The sequence below is a fragment of the Manihot esculenta genome, chromosome 5, assembly GCF_001659605.2.
Source record: "Manihot esculenta cultivar AM560-2 chromosome 5, M.esculenta_v8, whole genome shotgun sequence".
NCBI lineage: Eukaryota > Viridiplantae > Streptophyta > Magnoliopsida > Malpighiales > Euphorbiaceae > Manihot > Manihot esculenta.
This window is the reverse complement of record NC_035165.2, coordinates 3062345-3078031: the sequence shown is the minus strand read 5'-3', so window position 1 is coordinate 3078031 and position 15687 is coordinate 3062345. Positions and strand designations below refer to the sequence as shown.

The 15687-nt window shown below is 32.1% G+C and overlaps 3 protein-coding genes across 6 annotated transcripts; 2 read left to right on the top strand and 1 right to left on the bottom strand.

Annotated features, from left to right (window-relative positions):
* Positions 1-2019: 2019 nt before the first annotated feature.
* Positions 2020-5292, bottom strand: LOC110614759 (LIM domain-containing protein PLIM2b). 3 transcript variants are annotated; one of them, XM_021756412.2, is made up of 6 exons: positions 4238-5292; positions 3414-3549; positions 3216-3315; positions 3076-3101; positions 2822-2911; positions 2020-2466 (listed from the first exon to the last, which is right to left on the bottom strand). In XM_021756412.2, exons 1-6 carry the CDS (start codon positions 4312-4314, stop codon positions 2197-2199), a joined length of 699 nt encoding a protein of 232 aa, XP_021612104.1. In that variant the 5' UTR covers positions 4315-5292; the 3' UTR covers positions 2020-2196. The 3 variants fall into 3 exon arrangements, with proteins under 3 accessions (XP_021612104.1, XP_043812837.1, XP_021612105.1); XM_043956902.1 differs by having other exon boundaries at positions 3414-3567; positions 4251-5292; XM_021756413.2 differs by having other exon boundaries at positions 4251-5292.
* Positions 5293-7172: 1880 nt separating this feature from the next.
* Positions 7173-15638, top strand: LOC110615933 (DEAD-box ATP-dependent RNA helicase 8). 2 transcript variants are annotated; one of them, XM_021758159.2, is made up of 10 exons: positions 7173-8033; positions 8657-8717; positions 9591-9825; positions 12347-12585; positions 12946-13197; positions 13271-13451; positions 14198-14286; positions 14367-14440; positions 14535-14674; positions 15257-15638. In XM_021758159.2, the coding sequence occupies exons 1-9, from the start codon at positions 7765-7767 to the stop codon at positions 14611-14613; spliced, it is 1479 nt and encodes a 492-aa protein (XP_021613851.1). In that variant the 5' UTR covers positions 7173-7764; the 3' UTR covers positions 14614-14674; positions 15257-15638. The 2 variants fall into 2 exon arrangements, with proteins under 2 accessions (XP_021613851.1, XP_021613853.1); XM_021758161.2 differs by lacking the exon at positions 14198-14286.
* Positions 9832-11257, top strand: LOC110615936. Its single transcript, XM_021758166.2, has one exon. The coding sequence runs from the start codon at positions 10425-10427 to the stop codon at positions 10881-10883; it is 459 nt and encodes a 152-aa protein (XP_021613858.1). The 5' UTR covers positions 9832-10424; the 3' UTR covers positions 10884-11257.
* Positions 15639-15687: the final 49 nt, after the last annotated feature.

Sequence of the window (15687 nt, the reverse complement as noted above, 5' to 3'; positions counted from 1 at the left end):
ACTCTATGTTTGGAGAGTCTAAGACTTTATTTTTTTTAATTTATATTCTCTCCGTTTGAAATACAATATTTTATAAAAATTAAATTCAATTGAATTATTTTTATTTGAAATAGAAAATTTTAAAATTTTTAATTTAAAAATTTCTTATTATATATAAAAATAAAATTATAAATAATTTTATATGAATTTATTTAAATTTTTTTCTTATAACATCATTCATGACAAACGAAGAGATTATCAAATTAAGATCATCTCATACATATCTATCTTTCTATCTTGTTTAAATCATTTTCACCTCTCAAGATAAGACAGATAATTGGAGCTTTTATCATAATTAAATTTTAACTCTTAAAAAATTGACTTTTAACTCAACAATTTTCTATCTCCCACACATAATATGGCTTGAATATCCTCATGAAATTATAGAATTCTATATATGAATTAGTTATTTTTTTAATGGAATAGTTATTGATTAAAAAAAAATATTTAAAGTATATCAAAATTCATTTAAAATTAAATTTAATAACTTTAGTTTTAAAAACTCCCAAACAATTAGAAGAGTTTTGCAACTTTTTTCATCAGCTCCACTGATGCCTTGTTTCGTCATACAACAACATTTTGAGATATATTTGATATATGCAATGTAATGTAATTAAATTTTGAGTTAATGATTAAAAAAAAATTATATTTTTATTTTGTTATAATTATATTCCATACTTTTTTGTCAATTAAAATATAACCTTTTAAAATTATTTTAATTGTATTTTATCATTACTTATACCACTAAAAATTAATGAAATTGTCACCTTACTCGCTACTCGTTACTCGATGAATATCACATCACTATACAACATCAATAAATTTTAGGATAAAATTGATAATAATTTAAAAATTTAGGATAAGATTATAACAAAACTAAACGTATAGAATTTTTTTGATAATTATTTATTTTATTAATATTTTTTTAGAAAATAATAGAATGGAAACTAAATTTATAATTTTAAATGAGTTGCATTCTTTTAGCTGCTTAATATAGTCAATTGAAATTCACCGTAAATATTAGTATAATTTCAAAAAAAGTAGTGGATTAATATTATATTTGAGAGTTAAAAGAATAATTTAAAAAATACATCCTAAAAATTATTTTATTATTTTTAATATTTTCAAATTGAATAAGGTTAAATATTATTTTAAATTATTTTTAATACTTTATCATTAATATATTTAATAAAATTATTTTTTAATGATAATTTTAAAAATAATGTTAAATAATAACATATTAAATAAATTCAAATAAAATCGGTTAATAATGATTTTAATTAAAATAAAATTAAAATAAATTATTATTATAAAATTATTAATAAAATTTTTTTAAAAAAATAAAAATAATATAAATAGTAATTTTTAAATATATTTAATAATAAAAAAACGTAACTTGATAATTTTATAAGTTTCAAACTATACAAATATTGCCGGTAGAGTGTATTTGGTTAGACATTAAAAATGTCAATTTAATTAGTAAAAAATAAAAATATATGATAAAATTATAATAAAAATAAAATATAAGATTTTTTTTACAATTAATTCTAAATTTTATTAACGTAGCACTGATATAGTGTTGATATGACGAAGTGACATGACAGTTTAATTAGTTTTTTAACTACACAGATAATGATAGATATAATTGAAATAATTTTAAAATATTTTTTAATTAATTAAAAAAGAAATACAGTATAATTGCAATAAAATAAAAAATAGAGTCATTTTTACTATTAACACTTAAATTTTCTATTAAGATCTAATAGAAATTTTAATTATATTACCCAGAACTACAGCTTATCAAATGTAGCATTATTTCTTCACCTCGTAAAAAAAAAAATTCAATTTTTGATGGTGGAATAAATTCATTAAAATAATTTGGATGTAGCTTCCAAATAATCATAAGGATTATAAGTAATATTCCACTTCTCTGAAGAAAATGATACACCAAGAATCTGGTAAAGCTAGTGCAAAGTTCAATACATTGAACAGAATCATTTGTATAAATAACATAAATAAGCAAATCCAAGAATAAAACTGTGAACAATTAGACAACAGTCTTCAACACAAATGGCGCCATCAGCCATATCAAAATCAAACATTTATATAACAACTTGATGAGGTAAGTAATTATGCAAGAAACCATGGTTTGCTTGTTTAAGAGTGCTCTTCTGAGTCGTCTGCAGCAGCTGAAGCATCTGCTTCTGCCTCAGCCGGCTCAGGAGGTGGTGTGGAGGAAGCATTTCTCTTGTGGGAAGCAGCCTGAAGAACATGGCTATAGCTCCCTTTCTCCATGAACAGCTGAGCAAAATGGTGCTTGCAGTAGAGGACTCCATCAAGAGCAGCATAGGATGAGTGTGTGAGAGGACACCCCCCATGGGCACACCTGAAGCATGACTTGTGAAAACATTCTCCCTCCATAGTCACCTGTGTTACCAACCAATCCAAGTAATTATGAGGTTGCTGTTATTGAAAATGGCTTCCCAACAGCTATTCATTTTACCAAACTCCTTCCTATTTGCTTGAATTGGTTACCCTTACCCGAAATGAAATTGACCCTTTACCTTGGCCAACAACAGTTATAAGAACCATCGTTTCTTTTGCTAAACAGTACCTTCTTTTTTTTGGAGGAAATGGCTGGAATTGTTAATCTATGATCCTTTTGCCATTAATTCAAGTCATGCCATTACTTTCAACAGGGAAGCAAAGATTATATGCATATTTCTTAACAACATATACTTAAAATTCTTGAGCATAAAATACTAATTAAAAAGAAAAAAACCTTCTCTAGCGGGTAGACTGTCTTGCTACAAGCAGAACACTTGTCTTGAGTTCCAGAGAACATGGAAGAGAGTTTGCTGGGGGCCCTAGACTGCAACAGATGCCAAACAATTAATATGTTATGAGTAATGAAACAGAAAGATAAAATCACAGAGCCATGGATGCATAATGCCCTAAAAAGATCATTCATCAGAATATTTGGCAGGTGAGATTGGATTAAAATTTTCTTGTAAAACCAGAGGACCATGATTGTACCGGGTCAATTTGCCTCTCAGTTTTGCCTGCAGCAATATGTCATGAAGCAACATCGTGTTAGCAGAGGAACAAGTGATAGAACCTAAAGATTGAAGCAACACTATTGGATAAGATTTAAGACAGGGAAGAAAAGATCTTGCCTGCTTGAAAATTCTTGCTGAAATTGCCAGATTCCTTGAAAAGTTGCTCAAAATGTGTCTTGCAGTAGAGGACTCCATCCATGGAGGAGTAGTTGCTCATCTGCAATGCTCAAAGTTATAAAGAAATCCCCAATAAAAAAGATTCACTGACCATGATAAACCTTAAACAGCTTTTTAGAAAGGAAAGTGAAGAAATACCACAAGAGTTCCTTTGCAGTGGCTGCATTTGAAGCAGTATTTATGATAAGGCACTCCTTCAAGGGACAACATATCAACGACATACACAGTCTTGTCACAAGCCTTGCACTTGTCAAGAGTTCCAGTGAACGCCATCCTGTGTAAGATCCAGAAGCTGGGAAAACTTTCAGAAGATAGAAGAGAAAAGAAGAACAAACTTTGGGTGACCCCAAGATCAAGAGATATGTGTTCAACAACTAAAAGAAAAGAAAAAGAAAAGATAAGAGTGATTTTGTAAATTGGTTTTAACTCAGACACATGGAAATATTGAAGGAAGTCTTTGTTGTGTCAAAATTAAAACTGATATATAACACATTTGTTAGGCTTTTCTTGTGATGGTGGGGATTGAATTGTAGTGGCAATGGTATAGAGAGGTGGACACGTGATTGGAGATCCCAATATTATGAGGTAAAATTGGAATGTTAATTGCTCTAATTGTGGTGGTTATACGATAGGATTGGAGTAAAAGAAGGTTGGTGCTCTGACTTTTTCTTGGGAAATTCTGATCGAGGTTAAAAGGGAAAATTCTTCATCAAGGAAAAAGAAAAACCTACTGTACTTATTTGATGGACGTACTTTTTTTTTTTTAATATACAATTTGATTAATTCTGATTCATGCGGGCAAATTCGTAGAAGATGTAAAACACTCCATATATATACATATACAAAATAAAATTAAGTGGAAAAAGAAAATCATTCACCATACTTGAAATTTGGCTATGTTGGAATCCCTCCATAAAACCCTAGGAATAGCACAGAGTTATAGTAAGAAATCATAAACAAACCAGGGGAACATACTGCGAGAACCATAGCCATCACCGCTGGACACCATAATCTGATAACAATCAACTGAGCCAGGCATTCAAGCAGAGGATAATTAAAAAGATAATAATCATAATGACAAAACAAGTCATGGAAAGAAAAAGAAATTTATCAAAATGTTTGAGGTGGTTAAGTCTTTGCTCATTATGTACAATTGAATCCGATTGGGTTTAGTTTGAACTTAAAACCTCTCAGTTCCGGAAACAACAATACTGATAGACTAAGCAAATTCGAACTATCCCAGTCTTGGACAGACTCCAATATTAATAGACTAAAACCCATCAATACTATTGTATGAAACTTTTTTTTAGCAAAGTGTTGCATGAAAACTTGCTATCCTTGTAGAGATTTTTGTTATTTTCCATTATTTTTACCCCATTATTTTTAATATCTACTGGATAGAGAGCTTTCATGCCCATAAAGCAAGAAGCTTTCCTTTTATTTGGTTAAAATTTTCTTTTATGATAGTGCAAATCTACTTTTTTTTCTTACTTTTTTGCTTTATTGATTTCTTAGTCATGCACCACTTAACAAAAGTGCATCAATCATACGAATGTAGAAACCAGGAAACATGGACAAGCAACCATCATCGGATGCTCAAGTTCAGGTATATATATATATTGGTAGCTTCCATGAAGATATGCCTGTGGAGCAGTTAAAGAGGAAAAGCAACATGAACCCATCTGAGGAGGAGCCTGAAAATTTAAAGAATAAGACTAGAATCCAAAACCATCTTATCTAAAATTTTGAGTGAAGCGATTGAGAAGCTCAATCTATAAGGGATTATGAGAATCAGCCCATCAATATCAACTTAAAGGAGAAGGCACACAGATTGTAAGAATTTAAGATAATTTGTGAAGTCCAGGAGCTTATCTTGGGCTAAAGCAGGAGCTTGAAAAGTTAAACATTGTTCATCGGCTGAGCTTAAGGACAGGAGTGAAACTAAAAGCATAGGCTAACTAGAAAGTTCCAGCGAAAGGTAAAGCAAAGATGGAACTTTTAAGAATGCTGAAAAAAAAAAAAAAGAAAAGCTGTCCAAAGGGGATTCACTAGATGCGGATTTGGTGGAGGAAGCAGAAAAGCTTAACAAACAAAGATAAGGCTGCTGCTGAGAGAGGCAGTTTGCGAAATGCATGATGCATCTACCTATAAAAAAAATTTTCAAAAGTTGATTCTTTTGTACAGCGAGATAAGGAATGAGTTCACCTGAGATGTCATGATTTTTTTTTTTCTAAAACTCCCAAATTAAAGTTTTACACATTGAATTTACGTATTATTGAAATAATTCTCGGTTCTGGATTTGATCCACAAAAAAAACTATTCATTTTATTTAATTCCACAACTCCAAGACCCATCAACTCATCATTCACTAGTAAAACTGAAAGGAAGGAATAAAAGGAAAATATTGAATTTTTTTTTTTAAATGTAATGAAAATTAGAGAGTAAAATATGAGACGTATCAGATTTATTCAAATATATTTATCATCAAATTAAATTATAAAATATAAAAATATTAAAAATTTTCCTAAATTTTATTTTAATTTTGATCGGCCGATCAAATTTTTAATGGGTTGTCAAACTTAAAATCTTATAAAGATTTTTAAATAAAAAAATTCATATTATATTTATATAATTATTATTTAATATTATATCTTAATTAATTTTAAGTAATTAATATATTTACTTTATTATTCACGTCAAATTATATTAAGTATCTTTTTAATTGTTAACTTTTTTTTTCTATAAAAATATAACATATACTTATTTTTCTTTTCTACTCTAATTATTTTTCTCCAAACTAATTTTTTTACTTATTATTTTTTTATTACCACCCTATTTATTTAGATTATTATCTCCCTACTAGAAATGAGAGAGAAAATCAATTACCAATTTAACTTTTTTCTCTATATCCTCTCACGATCAAAGATGCAATCTATAATTAAAATATTTGTATAATTTTAGAATTATATTAAAATGTCTTTATATTTTAATTTTATCAATTAAAATATCCGTTGGATCGATTATATTCATTTCTTCATTTGTTTATTAGCTACAGCATAAAATTTATTTTTATATTTTAAAATTATCCTTTTAATATTAAATAAATTAAATTGCTTCTACTTGCATCTTTTCCAAAGAGCTTGATTGCCTTTGGTCCACAATCATGTAATGCAAAGGTTCCTAATAATGGCATTCCAGGACACTAAATTCTTATTTGGCATCCTGTTAAAGGCATGGCTCTTCCATGGCTACGCCTATAGCTGCTGCCTTCTCACTTCTCATCCTCTATACTTCCATGCCCTGCTTCTCTCTATGGCCCTAAGGTATCTACCATATCCAGATTGCATGAGTTATAGTAGCAGAATTATTTTAATTTGGTTAACAAAACTTACATTGATTAATTTAGAAAAGAAGAAATTGAAAGGCGGTAAAAGAGTTTTGAGTTATATTTCCGCTGAATAATAGAAAACTATAAACAGAAAAAAGTATTTTTTATATTTAAATTAATAAAAGAAATAATTTTACTTTGACGGAATAACTTTTCAAACGATAAAATTAAAATATAAGAATATTTTAATATAATTTTAAAATTATAAAAATATTTTAATTAATTAAATCATACAGTATACAAAAATAATTATTTTTTATTTTATTTAAAAAATAAAAAATATAATTAATTAAAAAATATTAAAAAATATCACGTAAAATTTTTAAATTATAGTTAAAATTAATTTAAATTTATAGATAAAATCGTTTTAATTGTTTAAAATTGACACTTTAAAATATAACCAACAAGTTTAAATTATTTGAATTAATAGGTCTTTCAAACATCATGAACGAGGTCGGTAATATACGCAATATAGGAAAAGAATGGGGATGAAAATGCAAATATGAAAAAGTGTCATTTGATGCCCTAGGACGGTTTCTTCGTCAATTCTCACGTTTCCACTAACCCAAACCCGCTCGCTAGCACACGTCCAACCCGAACTCCATGAATCAACGCACAACCTCGCTTCTCTTCTTGTTGTAGCTTCAAAATAACACAAAAAAATCTTTCATTTTCCTCTCCGGATTCCTCAAAGTTGATCCATTTCTCGTTTTCATTTCAGATCCGCTGAATTATTCACCTTGATTTTGCTCATAGTTTACGATCTCATCATCTCTGCCATCCCAAAAGGCCATAACAACAAAACCGTATCCTTGACGCTATATCTCTCAGCAGTCCTGCTTTCATTGTAATCGTTATACCTGTCGAGGAACCCTAGATTTCAATTTTTTTATTTGCCTTCCTCTGTACGTATAAATTTTCCGTCGCTAGACTTTACTTCTGATAACTTCCGTTTCATTCTTTGTCAAACGCTACAGGTTTTAGTGCCATTGTTTTTGTAACTATTGACGGTTGTAGTTCTTTTATTGGTTTTCTTTTGGTAGCTTTTGCACAAATTTTGGGTTTGAATCGGCTAGGTAGTTAGATTTGGGGTTGTAGGTGATGAACAGTAATAATAGAGGGCGGTATCCGCCGGGCATGGGTGTCGGTAGAGGCGCAGTTATGAACGCAAACCCAAGTTTTCAATCGAGGGTTCCGCAGCAGCAGTATGTGCAGAGGAATTTGATGCAGAATCACCAACAGTTTCAACACCAGCAGCAGCAACAACAACATCATCAGCAGCAGTGGTTGAGGAGGAGCCAGTTACCTCCTGTTGATTCCAGCGTTGACGAGGTTGAGAAGACAGTTCAGTCTGAGGCCGTTGACTCCAGGTCGTATACGCTTAAACACAGAGTAGATATTACGTATTTTAAATACACGACTTTGTATTTCCCCGAGTTTCGCTCTATGCGTCTCCTGTTACTATCAGTCTTTGTATTCGTACTTCTCGAGTGCGATTTAATGTGCTGCTGGTTGCTGTTAATTAAGAAGATTTTGCCCTTGGTTTGGGCATGGACCTAAATGCATTCCTGTCCTTTTGTATATCCCTTTGTGTCGTGTAAAATTGGGTATTATGGTATTTGCTTGGTTTGTGTCATTTGTGGTGGGATAGGAGTTACCAGAGTGGGGATACAAGGAGAGAGGAGAAAAAACTGAGGTGAGTGAATACTGCAACATGGCATAAAAGAATGTGGTGCCAGAACTATCTGATTCAAGATGAGCGACTTGGGTTGGTTTGCTTTTGCACTGGTCGAGTAACAGTTCAATATTTGATGTGCGTTTGTGTTTGTTGTTGTGGATAGAAATCTTAGGTTTAGAGATTCTCACAGGGTTCCAATTTTGTATACATCAGACAATCTTCCAGTCAACCTTTTTGACATGATATCAGCATGCAAGATCCTTATTACTTTACCATTGGCTCATTCATCATTCTTCTCTCTCTCTTTTTTTTTAGTTCTCAAGATTGGAAGGCGAGGTTAAATATACCACCACCTGATACACGCTATAAAACAGAGGTATGGCCCTTAATTACATGTTTACAGTAAATCAAGATTGTGATTATGTGATATACATTGTTAGGAGTTTTTAGAAGGTTATGTTCTTTTTCAGTTTTCTGTATTTGGAATCCTGAGAACTCTTTCCGTTATGTTTTTTGACCTTTGATTATGTGGCTGCTGGAAATAATGAGATTGATTGCCTTTTTGGCTTAACTAATAAGGAAACTACAAGTTATTGAGGATTGTGTGAATATCTGTCCACTGAAATTGGATGATTAAAAATTATAAAAAATGGTGGGTGAAAGTCATATGAGATTGAATAGGCCCCCGGAACCTCCACGTGCCCTTTGTGAGCTACAACTGTTATCTTTCAGTTCATTTGGCTCTGGATGCAGGGTACTGCATTATGCATTTACCTGATAACATCTCAGCCGTAGTTATCTTGGATCTATAGAGAAGTATTATTAGAAAAAGCAAGTATTTCAGGTGATGGCATGTTCTAATTTCTGGTTTTACTGGTAATGGTAGGCTGTACATTGTTACTATGATCTTCTAGAACTTTCTTTTATACTTCATTTTCTTTTCCTTCAATAATGCTGAACTTATCCTTTTGAGAAAAGTTAGCTGCTTGGCTGCTTGCATTACTGTTCCTAGGCTTAAGGTAAACAGGCTCTTGTGTCTGAACGTGAGTTTGCAAGCAAGAGTATTTGTCCCTTATGATGATTGTCTGGGTTTGTTGACATGGAAATGGTGTAAAACTGTAGTCTGATGAATGGAACTAATACAGTAACAAGTAACAACTGTTAAATGTATTGGCGAAATATAGTAGTGCATGGATACTTTTTTATGTGCTTATGAGTTGTGATATGCCTCTCAATGTCCATTGTTCAGGATGTGACAGCCACAAAAGGAAACGAGTTTGAGGACTATTTTCTGAAACGGGAATTGCTTATGGGAATCTATGAGAAGGGGTTTGAAAGGCCATCTCCTATTCAAGAAGAAAGCATACCAATTGCTCTTACTGGTAGCGATATTCTTGCGAGAGCTAAAAATGGGACTGGGAAAACAGCAGCCTTTTGCATTCCTGCCTTGGAAAAAATTGACCAAGATAACAATGTTATTCAAGGTTTGATGATTCACCTTCTCTGTAATTGTATATATTTTGCATCTATTCACATATTTCTTGGCCCATAGCGATTGTGGTGCTTAGTTTTTGCAATTAGGCTGTAATAGTTTTCGCACTTAGTAAACTACAAAAATTTCTTTCATGATCACGTATATTGATGATTCATGGCTTGAGTTCTAGTCAAGGTTGTTTAACTTGCATTTTTAATATAGAATATGTGAGGAGTGTCTAAACTTTAATTGTAAAATCAAGTACTGGAACTGTAAGATTTTAGCAACCATATAATATAGGGTAATTTACTAGGACGTACCTAAGGTTTGACCAAACCTACAAACTCGTCCCTCACTAAACTTTGTGTAATAACTTAGTCCCTAACTTTCATTTCCGTCTAACAAAATGGGCCTTCCATGAAAAAAAAAAATCTTACTGTGAGTTGACCATTGGCCAATGAATATGTAATTTTTATTGGCGAAAATATCCTCCAGAAACTTCGTCTCTAATATTGCCTACCCCGTTTGCTAAACCCTACTGCAAAGCCCTGCACTTGGCGAGCTCAGTTACAGTATTCACACGCATATCAACCACCACCACTGGCAGCAATGGCGCGGAGACTATGTCTCCACACCCTAACCCGTCAAGCCATAGCTCTCCCCTCTTCAAACCCTACCACACTGCATCACCCTTTCACAGTTGTATCTCCTTTCACCAATCTTAATTCTGTCAGAGCTCTCCTCATCTCCAGATCCTTTCACATTTTTATCAATGCTGACTCCACATGGTGTATCATCTGGTCTCACCACCGTTCTCGCTATTTGTCGTCAGATTCTCGTGATACAAGCGAAAACGATGAGGAAGATGAAGAGACAGAGGAAGAGGAGAGCGATGGAGAAGGGGACATGAGTTCTAATTTGAAGAGAGAGTATTCGGCGGAGGAGAGGGAAGCGGAGGCTGCCGCAATTGCTTTAGTTGTGTCACCTTCAACTTTTTCATTCTACTCCTCGATAGATTTTACATTCTCCAAGGAATCTTTTGGAAAAGGATTGATCATTGCCAGGTGAACTGCTGAAAGAAGATGTAATTGGTGTATATGGCTTTTTTTGTTGTTTGGTTTCTAGATCCATGTTTGCTATTCCATTTATGTAAGAAGTGGCTCAGAAATTTCCACAGTTGAAGTGCTTGTATCAGTCTCCACTTTCCTTTTTTCCTTTTTCTTCAATGAAACGGAGTCATCAATTTGCTGCTGAAGACTTGACCGCATATTACCATCTTCATCTCGTCTATCAGTGTTAATTGATTCCTCCTTGGCTTTTCATTTCTTTGACATCAAGTTGAACCCTTGAAATGAAGCATCAATGGACTGCTGTCTCGCATCTTACTTTTCTGCTTTGCTTTTAACGAGTATGCGTGAATGATACTTTTTTTTTTAATTAAAGGGCAAATCAGTCATTTTGTTGAGCTTTAACGGCAGTTTAACCCCCTAACCTAACAGAAGGACTAATTAATTATATTATTTCTAAATATTAGATTAAATTGTTACACAAAGTTTAGTGAGGGACTAGTTTGTGGGTTTGGTCAAACCTCAGGGATGTCCCTGTAAATTACCCTATAATATAATCGTAAAAAAAGGTTTAGATTCTTATATAAAGTTATAAGTAAATTTTCTAATGTATTATTAAGTCTGATAATGAAGATATTTAAACATGATATTTTTTTTCCAACAAGTTTAGATCCTTATATAAAGGTATAAGTATATTTTGTAATGTATTATTAAGTCTGATAATGAAGATATTTTAGTTTAAACATGATATTCTTTTTTCCAACTAGTTATCAATATGAGGCAAATAATTACACATATATATTGAACTTTATATTTAACTGCATTATTCGATATTTGATAAGTTGGAGATACAAATAATAGAAATATCTTAACTATGAAAAACATTATATTCTTTAATGAATAATATGAAAGAAAGTAACTCATATTTATGATAACAACATTATAATAAATATTGTTCATAAATAATATAAAAAATTATATTAAATAACATAAAAATAATAGTTATTATATTCAAAAATTAAAAAACTAGAAATGATGTTACTTAACTTGTATTGACTTTACATTAAATTTATTATATGGATTTTAAATGTGTGTTGAGTCGTTTATGTGGTTATAACTTGTAAAAGCATATGAGCGAGACTGTGATTTTAGCAACTATGGTTTTAATATATGGATGTATGAGTTTCTTTGCCGCTCAAGAATAGGATAATTATTGTAGAAGTACGTAAGGGACGAGATTATGTTCACTGCTAGTCTTTTTGGTGACTGGATTTGGCTGCTAATTTTGTTCAGTCCTAATCAACAGCACTCTTTATGCAAAGAGTACCTAAAAATTTGTTGTGTTTGATTTTAAATGATGGTGCTAGTATATAATTTTTGTTTTCAGGATCTACCTATTCCATCTTTTTGGGTGCGTTCGTATGCATGTACATTTACTAATTTGATCTATGTACTTCCATACAGTTGTTATACTTGTTCCTACTAGGGAGTTGGCTCTTCAGACATCACAAGTTTGTAAAGAGCTTGGAAAGCATTTGAAAATTCAAGTAATGGTCACTACAGGTGGTACAAGTCTAAAAGATGATATTATGCGATTATACCAACCAGTACATTTGCTTGTTGGAACTCCTGGAAGAATACTAGATCTTGCAAAGAAGGGTGTTTGCATTTTGAAAGATTGTTCGATGCTTGTTATGGATGAGGTATATACTGGTCCGCCAATAGTTTTCTATTTATATAATTTCTTAAAGAGCAATATGTAGGATGGTTAGTTAGGTAATCTTCTGCCTCCATTCTATTTTTTCAATTTTCTTTTTTCACACAATTCCATGGTCTAGCTGTTCCTTCTTATGGTTGAAACATTTTTAATCCTTCCACTTGAAGGAGCTTTGGAACTTTTTGGAAGACCAATTTTAATATGGTTGGATTTTGCTGTTCTGTTTCATATTTTTCCTGTAGATTTTTAGCTTATCTATACTGATTTTTTTTATTATTAAAAAGAATCTCTTTAATTTAATTTTCTGAGGTGCAGGAAGCTGATCTTGTCTGCAATTGTTTTATAGGCCGACAAACTTCTGTCTCCTGAATTTCAGCCCTCTGTAGAGCAGCTGATCCGCTTTGTTCCTCAAAATCGTCAGATTTTGATGTTCTCTGCCACATTTCCTGTTACTGTTAAGGATTTCAAGGATAGATATTTAAAAAAGCCTTACATTATCAATCTTATGGATGAGCTTACTCTGAAGGGTATTACACAGTTTTATGCTTTTGTTGAAGAACGGCAGAAAGTTCACTGTCTAAACACTCTTTTCTCTAAGGTTTGATCTCAACTATACAAATGATGTATGCTTTCTTCCTTTATGAATATGATACAATTTGGTATTTGTGCAGCTTCAAATAAACCAATCAATCATTTTCTGCAACTCTGTGAATCGGGTAGAACTTTTAGCCAAGAAGATCACAGAGCTTGGGTATTCCTGTTTTTATATTCACGCAAAGATGTTGCAAGACCATCGCAACAGAGTGTTTCATGACTTCCGCAATGGTGCATGCAGGAATCTTGTTTGCACTGGTATGTAATGTTACTGATTTTTTTAAAAAACTTGTGGCATTATTCGTTTATTGTTTTGTCTGTTGATTTCGCTTACTTTTATGAGTCTATATCGGCTGCTACAGTATCTATTACCAGTTATTTTTAGGTGATAATCACAATTCTCTCTATATTGGTGTAATCTATTCAATGACACCAAACCCTCTCCCCCCCCCTCTTTGGGTTTAGACTTGAGACGAAACTCAATTAGAATTGTAGAAGGTTTTCTTTTCATCAGTCAACATTTTCCCTTAAAAATAAGGAAAAGTTGTCTTCATAATTCATTTCAGAAAAAAATTTAGGCTTAACTATCCGACATTAATTAAGGTTTAGTGAGAGAATGTTACTAGAGAGAGGCATGGAAATAATAGGCAAATTGAGGTGTTGTGGTTGAGGGGGAAAATATGCAAGTGAGAGAGAGAGGTGTGAAGGACAAAATTACGTGTTTTAAGTTAAAAAAATGGTAAAATTTCATTTTCACTTCCACATTAAAATGGTTCTGTTTTCACAGCATCATTTTTAACTGATTTACTAACTATAATCTTAGATGTCTAAGCATGATGTTTTTCTGTTTGATTTTCCTGTTATATGTTGGGTATTTATATTATAGGGTAGTTATTCCAATGTACAAATATCAAATTATGTTTTTTTTGGGGTTAAATGGTAGTTGAAGATGCTTGGTATATGATATCCTAATAGTTATTTCAATGTACCACTGCTTGTGGCAGATTTGTTTACCAGGGGCATAGACATCCAAGCAGTGAATGTAGTTATTAATTTTGATTTCCCCAAGAATTCTGAAACATATCTTCACAGGGTATGTCAATACAGTATCTTCTGATCCTCTGGTGATGAAAGTATAATTCTTTATGCTTATGGATTTTCTTTCACTTGCAGGTTGGTAGATCAGGAAGGTTTGGGCACCTTGGTTTGGCTGTGAATTTGATCACATATGAGGACCGCTTTAACTTGTATGATTTTTTTACCTGTCCATTTACGTAATTTTGCTGCTGACAATTTGGGTTTCTAATTTGTCTATTGTAACACCGAATTTTTTTTCCACAGGTATAGGATTGAGCAAGAGCTTGGGACTGAAATTAAGCAAATTCCTCCCCATATTGATCAGGCAATATATTGCCGTTGACTTCTGGTAGATATTTTGCCCTTTATTCAACAACAGTGAGTAGCAACAAGGGCTTGCAATGGTGAGTAATTGCAATGGAGTGCATGTTTTGCAGATTGTCATTTCATTTCTTGGTGTTCTGGGGCCAAAATTTGCTTTTCAAAGAAAGCACTGGTAGATGCTGTTGAAAAGAACATTATGAAAAAAAAATTGTTTTCTTATTGGCATTTTTTTCATATCAAAATTATTTTTAAATCAATTTTAAAACCATCTGATTAAAACCATGCGCACCAGACCTTTATTAGTTATAATTTTCATAGGGAGAAGATCAATCATATGAACTAAATTTTGGATGGAAACTCAATGGACAAATCACATGCTATGGCAAACTTGGATTTGTTTGAGACTTCTTTTCTTCTTTTAAAATAATATTATGGTTTATGAAGCATATTTCACTTAAATGTGTGGATAGTTATGGATCTTTGAGTGAGTAGTGAATTGTATTTGCTTCAGAATTAGGGTATTTCATACTAAGATCATGAAATTGAAAGGCATAATTTAGTATTGGTGTTATTTCTTTCTTTTATAGAGACTAGCTTACTGTGATAATTTGAATGATATTATGGTTTGACTTTTGATGTAATGTTCGTTACTTGCCTCATAGGGTCCAGGCTGTCGACTAAAGATGGTATCTAGCTTTGTAACTGAGGGTGACTTCCAAGAGTTAAAAGTATTGTTGGTCAATACTTGATTGCTGTATGCATTTAACCCTGGAATGCTTTTCTTGTTTTCTGGATTTTTGTAGCCTGAAACGTTAACAGGATTGTAGGTTAGATTTTTAATGGTTTTATAAATATCCCAGGTAGATGCTGGGTCCAGTTCTATGTGGTGTTTGATTTCCAGGATAAGCTGGTTTGGTACTATGAGTTTAATGTTATGACTTTGTTGAATCTAAGGCTGTACTTTGTGGAAGAAGTGGTATCCCCTTCCTCTTCCTTCCAATCCAAGGTTGTACTTTGTGCAATAAAGGCATTAACATTTTTCAATGATTTTCTAATATCCGAATGTTCATTTTTCTGGTATAGATTTGTCTCT